The sequence below is a fragment of the Phallusia mammillata genome, chromosome 4, assembly GCF_965637545.1.
Source record: "Phallusia mammillata chromosome 4, kaPhaMamm4.hap1.1, whole genome shotgun sequence".
Taxonomy (NCBI): Eukaryota; Metazoa; Chordata; class Ascidiacea; order Phlebobranchia; family Ascidiidae; genus Phallusia; species Phallusia mammillata.
Window position 1 is genome coordinate 5,346,885 of NC_137255.1, and position 17,303 is coordinate 5,364,187.

The 17,303-nt window shown below is 36.0% G+C and overlaps 2 protein-coding genes across 2 annotated transcripts; one reads left to right on the top strand and one right to left on the bottom strand.

Moving 5' to 3' along the window:
- Nucleotides 1-1,040: 1,040 nt before the first annotated feature.
- Nucleotides 1,041-10,988, bottom strand: LOC145224121 (carbohydrate sulfotransferase 3-like). Its single transcript, XM_080090551.1, has 9 exons — nucleotides 10,585-10,988; nucleotides 9,780-9,933; nucleotides 9,218-9,391; nucleotides 8,188-8,317; nucleotides 7,367-7,520; nucleotides 5,572-5,736; nucleotides 4,760-4,899; nucleotides 4,419-4,507; nucleotides 1,041-3,772 (listed from the first exon to the last, which is right to left on the bottom strand). The coding sequence occupies exons 1-9, from the start codon at nucleotides 10,894-10,896 to the stop codon at nucleotides 3,588-3,590; spliced, it is 1,503 nt and encodes a 500-aa protein (XP_079946677.1). The 5' UTR covers nucleotides 10,897-10,988; the 3' UTR covers nucleotides 1,041-3,587.
- A 727-nt stretch (nucleotides 10,989-11,715) lies between these two features.
- LOC145225354 (uncharacterized) lies at nucleotides 11,716-17,150 on the top strand. The gene is made up of 8 exons (XM_080092041.1): nucleotides 11,716-11,983; nucleotides 12,123-12,287; nucleotides 12,373-12,540; nucleotides 13,042-13,247; nucleotides 13,417-13,524; nucleotides 14,053-14,172; nucleotides 14,394-14,519; nucleotides 14,679-17,150. The coding sequence occupies exons 1-8, from the start codon at nucleotides 11,953-11,955 to the stop codon at nucleotides 16,794-16,796; spliced, it is 3,042 nt and encodes a 1,013-aa protein (XP_079948167.1). The 5' UTR covers nucleotides 11,716-11,952; the 3' UTR covers nucleotides 16,797-17,150.
- The last annotated feature ends 153 nt before the right edge of the window (nucleotides 17,151-17,303 follow it).

Below are 17,303 nucleotides of genomic sequence, written 5' to 3' on the forward strand. Positions count from 1 at the left end.
CAATCCTTGATGGTGTGTTATTGTCAAATACTGCACACTGCCCATTTAGCGACAACGTAAATGGGGTGATATCATTGCCGATATGCAACGGATCGAACTAAAATTTTGTATATAAGTTTGAATTTAATTATTCTGATTTTTAGGTATTTTAATCTGATACATATTAAACTTCATTTGTGTTTTAAAAATAAAAATGTTCTCTGCAAGTATTAAGATCGGTTCCGCTTGAACGCGACCAGTAAGATCTCGTTTGCTGTCACGATGTACCCTACACAATTCCTAAACATTTTTCGCTATCGAGTTTGCGAGCGCATGCGCAGTGATACTGACCGGCAGAATAACATTCGGTTGTTTCAAAAGATGATCTTTTTTCTGAAATAATTTTACGTTTACGGATTTAAGAGTAAACATTTGGGTGCGTATTATACATGGGTAGCCTACAGGCTTTTTTCCAGCATCGACATGCCATTTTTAGGGTGCGTATTATGCACGGGGGCGCACTATACTTGGAAAATTACAGTAATCTGTAAAGTGTCATAGAATATGTTGAAAACGCTGACTGTGACTAAATTTACTTAAATGAAACATGACAGTTTTTGTTGTCGAACTGAAATACTTCGACCTTTTCGACTCATTTATATGTATTTTTTCTATTACTTTTTTTTCTATTGTTCTGTTGTGTTTTACCGTATTTACAACCACTTCGTTTCGAAGCTGTGCCAATTGTGTTTTTGTGCCACATTATTACTACATGTTATTGTGTTTGGCCCGTCGCTGTGCAAGTAAACAAAATACACAAATGATGCCGTCTGCTGTTTACACTCGTGTACATTATTGCGCAACAAAAATTACGTCACAATGGAGTTGCTAATTAAGATTTGTATTACTTGTTTTTATACACTAAACAAATGGCTAGAAAACTAGAAATGTAGCTTTTCAATATATTGCCAACTTATATATGTTCAGTAAAGGCTAAAATTTGTGGGGGCAGCACTCCCACAAATTTTATGCACGAGCCGCCACTGGTTGTTATCTAGCAGAACACTACGTGTATGTTTAATTCACAAAAGAAGACAAAAATGTTATGAATTAAAAAATAATGACAAAACTACAACTACACTATAATAACGATACAACAATAAAATCGAATAATGATGAAAGATACAGAAAGCTTTTTTTTTTAAATCGCAAAATTATTGTTGTTTTGTAACAAACACACTGAATTTGGCAGTAAACATTGAAAAATAATCTTTAAAATGGAGTGATTAGCTGTTTTCACTGTTTTTGAATATACTATAGAAGATTCTGTTCAAAACAAAAGTTGGTAAAAGCTGTAAAGACGATTGAAAAAGCAAGAAACACCCAAAACATAATATAGATGGCACTACACGAAATAATCTTCACAGTGAAGAATAAACTGTCATTTCTTAAAGCATGGATACGGTGAATATTAATATACAGTAAAACTCGGTTAATTCGGATTTTTGTATATTTCGGACAAAACAAGAGGTAGACTACAAATGATTTGTAATGTGGTAAGATTTAAACTAATCAACATCGGTTAATCCGGATCTTTGCCCAATCCGGACAGTTTTTTTGGTCCAAACGGGTCCGGATTAACCGAGGATTACATAATGTTTATTGTACTATTTCGGCATTAAAAACAGGTATAGTTTTTGCGCATAAAATTGACTGTTTTGCAAAAGTTTACCAATACAGTACAGAAAAACAAAGTTTCGTTCTTTGTTGGTATTCGTTTGTGACAAAAGCTATAAAGAGTAACACTATAAAGTTTGGAAACATCGACCATATTATACAAGTACATAAAATGTCATTTTAATATAAATGATTGATAATCTAAGTTAAACAGTATACTACCAAGTTTATGATATGCAATACAAAGCCTTGTACTAGGACACACACATGGTATAGGACAGTGGGTCTCAACTCGTTTCAAGCCATGTTTAATTAAATGAATATCTTAGACCAGTCCAACCAAGAGTGATATCTAACAACTGATAGCTAACCATAAATGGCCAATAACTTGAATAAGTATTTTTCGTACCGAATATTCTAAAAAGTACATGCAACTATTTCCTTGTGTATATAATAATTAACGTTCAGTAGAACACCCCCAAAAGGACTACCAGCTGAGAACCACTGGAATAGAAATTTAACACTATCACTGTTTGTGCGTAAAGAATGTAGCATGGAGTAAAAACAGATATAATGGCATTTTACAGAACACCGATCAATTTGTGTCATGGAAAGAAAAAAAAAACATGGATAAGGTAACGCTAATACAGCATGAAAGGTATTGAAAAGACGTTTTACGATATACTAAAACGCGGTTCACAGAATGCTATGCTGTGATACATGGCAATGATATGCTACGCTCTGTTAAAACAAAACACTAGCTACAGAATGCAGGAAAAGAATTTGTGTGCAGAAAATGATTTAGATTTAGGATACAACTCTAAAGTGTAACAAGCTAATATGAGTCCGAGTTACGTTTGAGTCATTGGAATGGGCCACTCATGTCAAGTACAAGACAAATATGACCTAAGGTTTACATAAAACCGAAAGTGTAACAAGTTAAGTTGAGTCATGTACTTAAAGTTAAGTTTAAGTCATTGCAGTGGGTCACCCAAGTCAAGATATAAGACAAATGTGAGTTGTCACTTACGGTCTTACGCAAAACCGATAGGCATTTTTTATCTCTTATGACTTAAGTGACTCAACTGGAGTGCTACTCAAGTCAAGTCAAGTTAAAATACACACTGACTCAAGCGAAAAGTATTACAGTAAACGAATTGAGCTATTGTGTAACTGAATGTAAAATTAGTTAAAAATTAGAAGCGATTTTGTGTTAAAACAGCATGCGTAAAATAAAGACATGTGTGTATACATTGGGTACCGAAGCATGGCAATAAACTGGGCATGTTACTGGTTAATAAAATACAATGTTCATAGCGTAAAAATGCTGATGTAAACTAGTTTAAAAAAATGTTTAGTTTTATGATAACGCTGTTAGATAAAGTAATTAATAGAAAAAAGATAAATGGGTTAAGAACGTTTTACACAACATTCAATAGTGAATAAATACACAAAAACACTTTTAGACTAAAACAATAAATAAACTCTGCAAAGTCGTAAAAAAAGTTACAATGCTTTTAAATACTGCTCATAAAATGGCAATAAAGCTGCAAAGGGCAAAAACATATTTACAGAATCTAAAAGTACATTTGATTGATCGAACATGCTGCACATCTAAGCTAACTACACCATTGGCAATCAATACATTATGTGTATGTATGAATAGGTAACTCTAGTTTACAGACACAACAAACAGCTAAAATGGTAAAAAAGTCTATGATTTATGTCACAAAAACACATACACTAACTCTTAAAAAAACCAAATCCATCCTTTTGATTGGGTGACTTTGTTAATATTTAACGACTTTTGAGTGTTTGTTGTTTTGTTCCTTGGTCTTCTGTACGTTTATAAAACATCCAATGACCGCTTTTTGCTTTAGAGAGCTCACATGTCATTAAAACTTTATCCGAGCAGGCTGTTGCTTGTTCATTCAAAATTGTGGTATCTTATTTAGGAAAAAATGCCTTGAAAGGTTTCCATATGTCACTTTGTCAATGGGTAAATATCCAGCAATCCGCATAATTTCTGTGCATACAGACTCAATGACACGCGTCTGCAAAAATGGTAACCGGTATCTCCAACGTTGCACCACCTGCTTTGAATCTCTGCTGTGTCCTGTAATAGAATTTAAACATGAAAACTGATATTGGTGATTGAACATTGGCTGTATAGTGTAGCCATATTACGGGACTCTGGTTTGTTGGACGTGAGGGGTTAAAAGCTATGGCCAAAGTGATTGGAACCAAAGTGATGTACTATATCAGAGCATATGTGAAGCCTTTACAAGATAAGTAGGCTGCAGATAGTGCATACTGCTTGGACCTATAAGGTCCCATCAGTGAAAATGACATAGAATTAGAATTGATATTAGGTACAAAGTATGCAAGGTTTGCGTAAACTCGCAAATACGGAGAGATCCCACCTTCCAACCATCTAAGTGCTACAAGACGCAAGGTTACAAACACAGTAAAAATAGAAGTTTAAACCCATATCGGGGGCCAAAGTTTAGCCATTTGTTTTCGGCAAATTTGCCCAATTTTTTTTCACTTAGACATAATTTATTGCCTTGCTCATTAATGGTAAAATATAAAACAAAATAATCTTCTTTAAAAGTCATAATTCCAGAATTAATTCTTATAAATATGCTTTGGGCTGAATTTTTTTTCTGTTGTTATCTTTATCACATGTTTTTTTTAGTTCGTTTTACCAAGAAACAGAGGGATATAAAGATAGCAATTTCGTGTACAAGATGCAAACTTACCCCAGGGGTCGCGGCGGGGTTTTAGGCGTAACATACGTTGAGCGTTGATATCATTTGCTGGAATTTCTTCATCTGATGGTGAAGTGGATCTGAAAAGATGAGTTTTTTTCTCAATTTTTAAGGCAACTCATTAAACTTTTTTTTACGACACAACACTTCAAATAGTTTTTTTCATTTTTTTACCAAATTAAAGTAGACATTGCAAACTTATAAAATGACCCTAGTTTAAAGAGCTAACTTTAAAACACCAAACACGCAACGCACAAAGTAGCATGCAGCTTAGACAAAAAACGTAAGTACGTTAATGGGTTTGATAATGTCGGCTGCCCCATTAAACTAACCTCATAGAAGTAGGTATAGGTTGATTTGTATTCTTGGCAATCCATTCACGAACAACGTCAGGAAAATCGAGACCAACATAATCGTACAGCTCTTGGGCGACCTCGTACGGCCGTAACGCAGCATCCTCGTATCTGAACATCTTAAAAACAGGCAGTCGTGTTTGTGGTAACGCGTATTAAAAATAAACTAAAATTGGGTGCAAAATTTGTGTGGAAATATTTTGTCAAAAAATTCAAAAAAGGTCAAAACTCTTAGTCGAAAAAGCACTTTAAAAAAGTCGTTAATTTGATTGTTACGTCATCCCTGGCTCGATTGAGTACTGTGCATAAAATATTCAATCCTTGTCTGAACAAAAGATCCACAATTTAGGTCCATTTTTTCAAAGATTTTTAAGTTACTTTAAATTTCAAAAAAGGCATATTTTTTTCAGTTTATTTAGACTTTAGAGTAATAAAATCGATTAACAATGTAAAAATGAACAGTATGACATGCCGTTTTGCTAAATAACCCAGAAATCGATTGCAATATAATATCAATATAAAAACAGCCTAGTAGAGACCTTTTAATAAAGGGAAAGAAACAATGCCTGGCGTTGTGGTAAATATTACCAAGAAAAACGTCGGATTTTTCACCCTATAGCAGCAAGAGCACCTTTACAGCCTTATGCGCCGTGCGGAATAGGGCTACCACGGTTTAAACCTGCCGTGATAACATAATTCGCAAAACAAAAAATACACTGCATTGTGGTGTCCATAATCCAACCTCTTTTGCGTTTATTTCCAAACTGTACACGATTACGAAATCTACAAACCTTGTAACGGCCTTTCAGCCACTCGGGGGCGATATTGAGTCCAAGTAGGGAGTTTCCCGCTTGACGTTTGCACGTAAACCTCATCGATTCGACCATATTCATCCGAGGGTGGATAGCATGACGAGAGTGAGCAATTCCACGAGGGTCTCGTATTAAATGCAAAACCTAGATTTAAAAACAAGAATATTATAGTTAAGACTATGCGACGTTATGCTACAAAAAGCATAAAAAACTCAATTGTACAGTAAACCCCGGTTAAACCGGATTCGGTTGATCCAGGTTTTCGCCGAATCCGGACAAAACTTGGTATACAAATGATTTGTGATGTGGTGAGACTTTAATTAATCGACATCGGTTAATCCGGACAATTTTTTTGGTCCAAATGGGTTCAGATTAACAGACGTTTACTGTAGTTCTAAGCATAACCACTGAAATTAACGTCGAGTAACTAGCTGATAAACGCTGGAAAAGATAAACTGGAAATTTCTACGCAGGCATTCGGTGTTTTGGGGTACTGTAATTTCAAATAGCTAAATCAGAACTTTTTTGGCAAAACATATGTTGTACAAAACGCAACACGTCCAGCTAAACGTAGTGACAAAGACAGTGGTTGGTTAATTGCTACCTTTTGACAAGCTGTAAACTTAAAAAAGTCGCGTTTTTTGAATTAAAAAATTCGCTTAAGGCCAAATTTTTAAAAAAATGATGCATACGATTTTTGCGCTTGCTACAGATACTGATAATATTGTTAATTTAACATTCCTAAAGAACAAATGACTTTTTAAATCCGAAAAACAGCATTGCAAAAAAGATTCCATTTACCCAATACTTTGGTGCGTTTATGGGCTCAATTACAGCGTTTGTTAATTTTTGTCAAAGAGAAGTCAGAAATACGTGTTGGTAGGAGGTATCCATCACAAAAATTATCTGGGGTTCGTGACTGTAACACAGGAAACAGATGACTGCCATGCACTGCGCACAGCATTAAGTTAAGAATGATAACTTTCGATTCTGTTTTCGGTTATATTAGCAACATAAGAATTTGACCGAAGTTTCTGCGACAAAAGACTGCTTAATAAGGAAAATAACGGCCAAAATAGACTTAACAAGCTACGGCTTGATATCACTGATGATGGCATTAGGATTTGCCGAAACAATTGATTAGTAAAGCATGTTGTCTTTAAGTTTGTTATGGCCGTAATTTTCCTCATTAAACTTATGAACAGGTCCGCATATAGTGTTCCATAAGACTGTTGTATGGAAGTAATGTTGTCATTGTCAATTACCTTGCAACTAAACAAAAAATTCCTCTCTTTAGCTAGAGTACGTAGCTTGGTATATTAAACACTCTGACAGAAAATTCCAAACACATTTAAAGTATTTAAAATTAAATCATTACAACTTGTGATACTTTTTGTAATTAGACGCAAGACAGAACATCAATGATCAGATATTTTTGGAAACCAAAAGCCAAAAAAGTGTTGTTTTTCATTGTGCAAACAAACAGTTCATGAAGTATGAAAATATCCTCAAAGCTGCATACAGTGCACACTGTTTCCAAGTTTTATCGGTGCAGTTGGTGACAAGAGAGTTGGCAATTGAGCTAAAGCAGCTGCCTTAAGACACTCCAGTTTGTTGGGAGTTTTTACTTAATGTATTGACTCAATGCTTACATATCCTTCTGTTTTTTTAGTATTAACATGGCTATGGACAAGAATACTAGAAGTTTTAATTAAAGACACATAAGATTCACACAGATACAACCAAATATTTTTTTTAAATGTTAACAATTCACCTTCAAATCTATTGGTATGCTGTCTATAACATCTTCAAGGTCACCCATGTCACACAACCTTATCACTTTCATTGCCACATATTTTTTTCTTTTACAATCATTGCCGGCAAGATTGGTGTTGATCGCCCCACAGTGGTCCCATGGATCATGCCGTCTGAAAAAGCATATGCAAGATGTTTTCATACTTATGTAAGCTATTGCTGCCAGGCATAATATCAAGTTTATAGAGCATGCACATTAAGTGTTATTTACCCTGATAAAGGCGACCTGAATAGGAGTTCGAAACGCCGGAATAAAAATACATTTGCCAGAAGAGCTCTACAAACTTGATGTTCTCATACTGTATGATATCAATAACTACTACTTTGTTATACAACTGCAGCACAATGCAAACGTTGAGAAAAACTTTATTATGTAGGTAAAATTCGGGGATCGGGTCATAAGAAAAAGAGAAAATGTTAGTAGCCTGTACCAGAACACACTGTGCACAGTGCGGCTGATTTTTATGCTTGCTGGACAGTCATGCTTTAAAAGTGAGACAGCTCAAACAATACATGAAAAGCTTTACACATGATGGAAGAGGTGTAGAAACTCTTATCGCAAAAATTATTGGAAACAACCTATTTGTGTTAAGCTCCTATGCAATTTATTATCCATTTTAGCCGATAAAAACATTAACATAAGACCTTTGTGTTTACCAAAACTAAGCTTAAAAAACTCACTGTATGACAAAAGATACGAGAACCTGATGCCTTGTGTCATCAATGATCATTGCACTTTGAACAAACTAAACACAAAACATGGAAAATTGGGTTACTAACCTTGTTATATTAATTTGGGCCAGAGGACAGTGTTTCTCTTCTGTTAGTTCTTTAGTAAATGGTGCAAAACAGAACTTTTTCCTTATGCATGTAAAAATGTTCTTGGTCATACGGGGTCGTCTTGGCAGTTCTGTAAGCAAAAATATTGATTGTTATCTTCTAAACCAGTGGTTCTCAACCTTATGTTGACCGTGTTCCCCTAAAAGTAACCCTGTAGGACCTGTGGCCCCCTTAAAAATGTAAATGGCAATCTCGTGTTGAAATTCGGTACTATTTTCGACTTCAAACAGGTCAAACAAATAGAGTAAACAAGAATCCTTAATCGTAAAAAACCACAATATATCCTTAATCCTTAAGTATTATGACAAAGCTTAGACCAGTGGTTCTTAACCTTTTTGGTGCAGTTTCCCATTAAAGTAAATTACCAAGGTCAAATTCCCCCCTCTGTTATTTTTATAATAATGTTTTGTGCCAAACATTAACAAAAAAATTATTCTTTAATCGAAATAATTTTGTGAAGCGATTTGGTCGGGACCTTAAAGGTATACTGCGATTTTATTTAGTTTGATTAGTGATTTCTTGAGAAAGTAATATCGTGTGGAATTTTGAAAAATCTCAGGTGCTTGCATTAGTCATTTATTGCATCACAATCAACAGATCAAATGCATTTATTCGCGAACAATAACAAAGTCATTGATACTTTTGGTAATGTCTGTGACGTAACAAATGATGTTTGGATTTTTATGCGCCTTGCAAAACTAGATGTAGTTAATCTTACATGTTGTTGCGGAAAATATTGTATTAAATTAACTTTCAATGGTTAATTTCAACCCACGGGCCCGAGTTTGGTGACTTCTGATTCACATAATTTCCCTCTAAAACCATTAAATTTCCCACCGGTTAAGAACCACTGGCTTAGACATTAGGTCAGGGGTCGGCAACCTTTTAAGCAGCGAACTTTGGTCCATACATGTGTCACATAACGTAACATTAAGGGAAATACATTATTGGTAGTTTATACAGTTCATACCTGAATATATTTCATACCAGTTGGGTATTTTACACTGAAAGAGGTCTTTTAAGATTTTCTTCTGCAACTCTCTGTTTCTGCCACAGTATTCCATTTGAGATACAACAATAAGAGGTTCAAACATATAAAATACATCTGGATGCTGATTCAACAACTCTCCAAAGAATGAAGAGCCTGGCAAATGAAATCACAATACATTTGGTATTTACATAATACAGATTATTTCAGTCAGCAACAACTAAAACTTGCCAAGCTTACATTTACTTTGTAAATATACATAATTATTAACTAACTATAAGCAGTACACATCACAGCGTTTTTTAACAAAGAGTGTGTGAACTCAAGTAACTGCATAAAAAGTTTTGTAAGTTTCACCTTCTCGTTACAAACTAAAATGTATCTTTTTGCTGCATACCGCTTATATTAATACATACTTTCATTATTCGTATGGGTATGGTAAGGGAAAGCAAGACTCATCAGTGTTGAGAAACACCGCTTAAAATGCTTATTAAGTCAAATAACCATGGGAATATAGTGTCAAATCTGTTGGTGTTTGCCTTACCTGATCTGTAATTTGTTACAATGATAATTGCTTTGGACTGTGGAGGTAGTTGTTCTTCATGTGTTTGCAAATAAGTGACATATTTTTTCATAGCGGATGTATCATTTCTGAAGACATTTGGAAAAATAACTCTTTCCGTTTTTAGACTTCCATCCTAAAAAATCAATTCATTAAGGTTATTTTGTTCCTATGTTTCTAATGTACATGTGTAACAGTGCTACTAAGTCCAATAAATCTAAACCATTTGGGGTAATGTTATTCAACTGTAATATTGCAATAGCTGAACGAGTGAGTAATTATTTGAATGCATCATTATCTTAGTCACTGAAGGGTAGTAAACAAGTCTTTACCATAAAGTTTCAATTCAAGTTTGTTTATTGGTGCAGAGAAAAAAAATATAGGCTACCCCTTCTTATCAAATAACAGGTTAGGGATTTATTATGTTTTGTACAATACTGATAAACAAAATTTGCTTTGGTGAATAAAGTTTAAAAGTCACAAAAAACTGCTTGTTTTAAACCCATTGATTTCACATAACTGTGTGTTTTGTGCGAAATTTCAAGTATGCATGTAAACAACAAATGTCGAAGATGCCCAAACAAAAATGCTTTATTTCAATGTATTGGCCTAGAATTTTTTAAATGAAATACCAAGAGACAAGTGTGTTAAAACTGCATGATTTAAACTTATTCAAGACATACTGTGATTTGTATTTACATGCTAACACTATAATTATGTCACAAAAATGATGTCAAATAAATTAAATCACCATTAAGACAAGTGACATTAAGACATATGTATATACCTGCTGTACAATGTCTGGCACAACCCGAACACTGTATCCAGGCGGTATTCGATTGTGAACTTCTACTTTTGCCCGCTGTAACTTCACAGGGGGACCATCTTCAACCTTTGATATGTTGGTGACTTTTAGTACTGCCAAAGTCACAGTTTTTAAAGGAGCCCCTTCGTCTCTTAAATGAACAGAATTGGTGATGGCAGTTCCAAAGTTATTGTTTCTGGAAAAGCTTATTACAACCAGAACAGTGCCACATAAGAAGATCAAGACAAACCATTTTCTTTGGACACTGGCAAGTCTTCTTCTACATAGAACCATGGCAAACTACAGTTGTGCACGGTTTGGCACATCACTAATATCACAAAACACAGCCTTTTTTTATAAAATCTGAAAGTTAAAACAATAAAACATCACTTTTATTTGTAGAATAACTTTGTCCAAACCAAATGCATCACAATAAATATTGTATTTAAGCTATTAGTTGATTTGTTTTCTATTTAATACCACAGAAGGTCCGCAATGCAACAACTTAGTCTATTTACACAGAAGTGTCATGGTAGAAGTCTGTATCTTTTTCTGTAAACTAAAAGTTATAAATTTTATCCTTTTATCAGTTACTGTTATCCAACTACAAGCAAAGCATTAATAAGCAACCTGCGTCTAAATTATAGAATACTAATAACTTGGCACTTACAACCTAGCTATAAAACATCCGAATTCAATAACCCAAATCGTGTAAACAAAATATGGAACTTTTTAACTTTCAGTCAGCTACTCAGCTTTGAAAAAATAGAGTAATGACGACAACAAAACAATATCACGCTTGGTCAAGCATCACTGGTGTCGCAAGATTTTAATTTTATTATTGTGCTGCGATTTTATTTTATTTTGCACCAAAAATACGCGAACATGATCTGTCAAAATTTTGCAATTAAAGACAAAATTGCAAAATTAGACAAATCCCCTAAAAAAATTGCTCTTTGCAGTGTTTTTGTTGACATGGTTAATAAGAAAACAAACAAACATCTCACCAAGCAATGCAGCTTTTTTCGCAAACAAAATCTTACCGTACGCGATCTAACTGTTAAGAGGTTTAAAGGTATTTCGCAGTAACTACTTGGTATTGTAAGCCGGGCTTTGTAAGGCTATACGTAGCAACAAGAGCAAACAATACGAGAGAGAGAATCGTTGAAAACTTACGGTTGGAGTTCTTAGCTAGAGCACAATGGCACACAAACCACGGACGGTACAACTGTCTCCTGAGTAAATAGCTGTTTAGCTTGTTGAAATATGATTGGCCAGCATCTTATTAGGACTGATTATTACATCAAATGCGGTTGTCAAGCTGAACAAAACAAACAATAAGGCCTAAATATGGAAGAAGATACGTTTTGGTCAAGTGCAGGTACTGAATGGTTACAGTTTGCCGTTGGACTAAGTAAATATGCAGACTAGTAATAACAATTTGCTAACGGTTTGAGTAACATCGTATAGCAAACAGTTTAAGGTTGCGTTACGTACAAAATTTGCATTTGCTTCTGTAGAATGGGACTGGAATGTCGAAGAAAGTGACAGTGCAGACAGCAGTGTAAAACCGAAAGTGATAAATTCCTGTGAAATTTTAATGGAAAACCAAGAATGCAATCTAGCTGAAATTGAACCAAAGCATATAAGTTTAACTGACAGAGGTTTTACTTCACAATACAAAGGTAAGTTTTCCCAAACCATATCTGTTTCAGATTACCAGTGCTAGGTATTTAGTCTGTTTATTCAATGACTAAATCAACATTACAGATGGAACCAGATTGGAGAATGATGCCACGGAAAGCGTTACTAATTTGCCAACTTCACAAAACTGGTGCGAAATTTCGCTGGATGGCGACCTTGGGAAAGGTCTGGAAACAAACGACCGGCATGCAAGTGGAGAACCAGCATTAGGCCTACAGCAACAAGCTAACGAAGGTAATGGAATGGAAAAGCGCATGCATGTGAATAGTTTTTCGTACAGGTACAAAGACCTGACTTAAAATTTGCTTTCAAATTTGACCAACTAGCATATAGGCTGTGAAACCATCTTTCTAACATACAAACCGTATAAACTATAAGTCTATTTTAACCACGTACAGAAATACAAGCGTGCAACGTAAAACAAACAAAAACTTGGTTTCCAACATTACACAGCCTCACAGGCACTTACTTAGACCAAAGTTATTTGAAATGTAACAAATAATGTCCCAACAAAAACTTTACCGAATCGACATAAAGAATGTTCTATTAAAGCTTACGGTATTATGTGGCCCACAATGTTAGGTTAAAACGTACAAAACTACTAATGATTTTTTCCAATATTTTGTTTCATGTCAAAAAACATTATCGCAACCATATCGTCGCATGTTGATTTGCAACGTAAAAAGTTACATTTGACGTTCTTCAGACTATATTAAGTTCACGTACATTTTGTAGGCAACAAAAACGAAACAGCTAGCAGTTCGTTCGCATATCAACTGGGCATGATGGTTGTTTCGAAAGCTGCCGAGGTCGTTCACAATGTTTCGGAAAGTGGAGATAAAGTTGAAAAAGAAAGCAAGGCAGTGGAAATGTTACAAGAGAAATTGGAAACAGCGATATCGCGTGGCGAAGAACTCTTCTTGGAACTAGAGAATGCCAAAGTTTGTAGAAAATGAAAAAGTTTTCTATTTGTTACAAATCAATAAGATCATTTTGTCTTTAATCCGCGTTGAATTTTTTTTTTTGGTTGGGGGGAGGTATTTACTTTAAGTTATACTTTTACCGCATGAAAATGGTTTTACAGCAATGGTATATTTGACTATTTAACAGCAATGGATTAGTTACCACGAAGGCGTGGGACAGAACCTTAACCAACAGTTGGACGACGCAACACAGCGATACGTTTCTATGCAAAAAGAAACAGAGCTAAAATTGCAGGTTGGAAAAAAACGTTTTAAGGGATTGTGATGTTAAATCTAAGTTTTAGGTTGGGTTACTTGCAGTGAAATGCAAGTTAAATGCCAAAAAATATTCAGAGTTACTAACAGTACCTCCCGACAGTCCCACATTTAGCAAAATTTTGATAGGTGGCGCAAAGAGCTGAAATATTAATTTAGCAGCTAAAGAGGGGTAGGGGTGGGAAGTAAGTTTTTGAAAATTTTACATAAGGAACCAAAATTTAAATTTAAAATTTTGGTTTTATTGAATTTTTGATGATAATACCTTTCCCAAAAACCTAATAGCCTCAACCGTCAGCATTTTCTGAGATGTATCGCTTTAAATATGTACACTGTGCTGTTTGCGCCACTTATCAAAAATAAGCTAAATGTTGGTCTGAGGTGAGATAGTAGATTGTTCCATAAAATTAAGATACACATTTCGTTAGTGTTGTACCTTATGGTTGTTCATAAGCTCTGCAGTCAACAGCTGACGACATATTGATCCCTTGATAATATGTTGACACAGGCAAGCCGCAAAGATACTGAGAGGCTCGACACAACGTTGCACACTGTTAAAGGGGAGAACGACAAATTGATAGAAAAAGACGAAATGAGCCAACCCAAGATAAAAGATTTGGAAAATCAGGTGCGAATTTAATACTAAAAGAAATTTAATTTTTGACCTTAGTTTGAACAAGAATACAAAAATACCTGTTATTGCAAAATGAGGGGAACTATCTTATCTAAGGATTGGAAAAAGAGTACGCTTTAAGCAGTGTAACAAAAAAGTTATTCAAGTCTTGTGGTGGTTGTCCTGTGCCAAATGCAATTTCTAAAATGATCTTTTTTCCACCTATGTTAACGCAGGTACTTTTGTTATCCGACCGCCTGGCACAAAAGGAAAACTTGCACAAAGACCCAAACACATCCCTAAGCAACATAATGCAAGAATGCCAAACCGACCAAACTCAATTAGTCGAAACCTCTGTACAGGTCAGCATAACAACTCTATATGCTAGTTGTTGCAAAATTTTAAAGAGCCTTAAAGTTTAACGATTTTTTATTGCAAATAGGGCATTTTACAAGTTTTTTAACTTCTTCAGACCTCTGTGCTTGTCGAAATTAAAAGTTATTTTTTATCTTTTTGTTAAGTGTACTTTGAAAGAAAATGACGACAGTCGCTTGGAAGATACGACGTCGGCATTAGCAACGGCCAATGCGCGCTGCGAAAAAATGCGTCACCGGTTAATGACATCACTGGAGTCGATGAAGGCACAAACAAGCCAAATGCGCACGTCGCGTGTCGCGTTGGAAGACGCGCTGAACGAGTCACGCGACACGCGACAAAAGTTAAGCGAAGAACACCTGAAGGTTCAGAAAACCGAAAACGAGTTAAACCGAGCAAAGGAAAGTGAAATAACTTTGCGAAATGAAATAGAACAAGCTACAGAAGATGCAAAGAGACAAAATATATTACTTGAGGAGGTGAGAAAAAGCCTTGAAGTTGCTCAAATACAGGGTGAAGAATATAGGCGGAAAATAACTGCGCAAAGTCTTGTGCAGAACTGTATTCGCGACGCAAGGCAAGAAATTGCAAACTTTAATTATGACCAAAGAATTCAAGAGGCGTTATCCCGATGCCAGGATCTTGCCAAAGAAGTCGACGCACAAAAAACTTCCAACGATTGTCTACAATCTAGTTTATGTGAAGCGCAAGCTAAAGAACAAGAGGCATATGAAAAACTACAGTTGGTACACGCTGAGAAAATGATTCTTGCAGATGACCACAAGAGGAGCAAACAAGAGGTATTTCGAGGAAAAGAGGAAATTCAAAACCTGAGGATCACTTTGGAACATCGCGATCTGTTGTTGGAAGACACTAGAAACGATTTTAACAAACTCCTGCACGTGAAAAGTAAAGAAGCGGATGGACTGAACCGAGTGATAAAAAACCTTGAGAGCGAGAACTCATCTCTCCGGAGGACAATCCAAGAAGAGAGAAACAAGAGAAATGCATCTTCTGAAGATAATCAACGCCAATGTAATTCCCTTCAGTCGCAAATATACAACATCACGAAAGAATTGCAAAGCACTAAAGCTGAAAACAAAGAACTAAAAATCAAAGTATCAGAAACAAATGCACAGTACGCGGATTTGCTGATTCAGCATGACGCTGCAAAAAACGTGGAAAAGCAACTTCAACACACACAAGAAGAGCTTTCAAGGGCTGAAGCCGCAAAGTCTGAGATGCTAGCGGTTACTGAAGAAGATAGACGGGCCATCACAGCTTACGACCACGCTTTGCACAATTTGAGAGAAGACTGTAGAGGTCTGGATTGGATTTGCCGAGACCAACATAGAAGGATTGTCGATTTGAGCCGGCAAAATAATTCAATGCGCATACAACTGGCTGATTTAGCAACGTCTGAAAACCCAATTATACCACGTGCTATGGACACTAATGAGGCCCCTACGGTGTTAGATACGATTGTTGAAACCGAAGAAAGAGATTCCATGTCGAAAACTCCGAGTTCAGATAGAGTTTTAAGCGTTGAGAATAGTGTCAATGATACAGATAGGGACACCAACCTTGCCTCTGGTTCGCATTCATCACTTAACGCTGCTGCAGCCATTCGTGCCACTTCGCCATGCAGTAGTGTCACAAGCACAACGAAAAAGACTAAGTCGAGAAAAATTACCACCAAAACGCGAGGAATTTTACCCAATCGCCAACGTAGTAGGAGCAATTCTACGCCAAACAGCGAACGCATACCTAGTCTTGCCATAGCAGCAGAGGAAAATAATAGTGACTGTGTATTCCTACCTTCCCAAGGGCCACAAATACGCCTTGGGATTCCAATGCGTGAAGAACAGTTTAACGAAATTGCTGGCAACCATATTTTTGCATCCAATCACCACAAAGACTTTGATCACGTGAATCTTTCTCATGACGACGGCTACGCATCATCGACTTGCGTTACGCCTCACCGCCGAATGCGTCGTTCCAGCCGCAACCGTCCGGGCACAAGCACCGAGCACTATTATGTAACGTACGATGGGGCAACCTTTGACCTCGCAACCTTCTCATTGGCTAAGATGCGTCAGCTGACAAGCACATGTCCGTCCACGCATACTCCAGACGGAATGGACGCGTTTTTTGAGTTTTTAGCTGAGAAGGCGAATGAATTAAACAATGACCCGAGATGGCGTGGACGTCATACTTTAGGAGAGTCCACTGATTGGCTGCAACTTCGTAATGTTTACAACTAATTGGAAATACACATTTTTAAGCCAATATAGCATAATTTGACACTTCAGAAATGTGCGCGGAATTTTAACGTGCCAAGACAGACTTGCAGAAAGTAAAAATGAACTTTATTTCTGTTGGCCAGACAAAGTGCAAAACATTGATCTTTTAAATAACAGCAGTCGGAAACTTTTAGCTCGCATAACATGCAGAACACAATGAATATGTAAGTTATAAGCACATACTGCTTAAGCGGCTGGTAAAATTGTCGTTGCACTAACAATCTAACACCTGCTACACCACTGTGCCTGCTTTTCAATATCCTTTCTATGCTGTGTACCGCGCGATTTTGCACTACAAACAAATTCTATTTTTAAAATTTAATTCCCTGTGGTAAAATATCTTTGTTCATCGTTTTTTTCCAGATCTTTGTTTATCGTTTTTTTTCTCCGAATTTTTAATACAGATTTTTTATATTGGACTCTGCATTTGCCGAAACGTTTGAACAATAAAGCATGTCGCTTTTTACG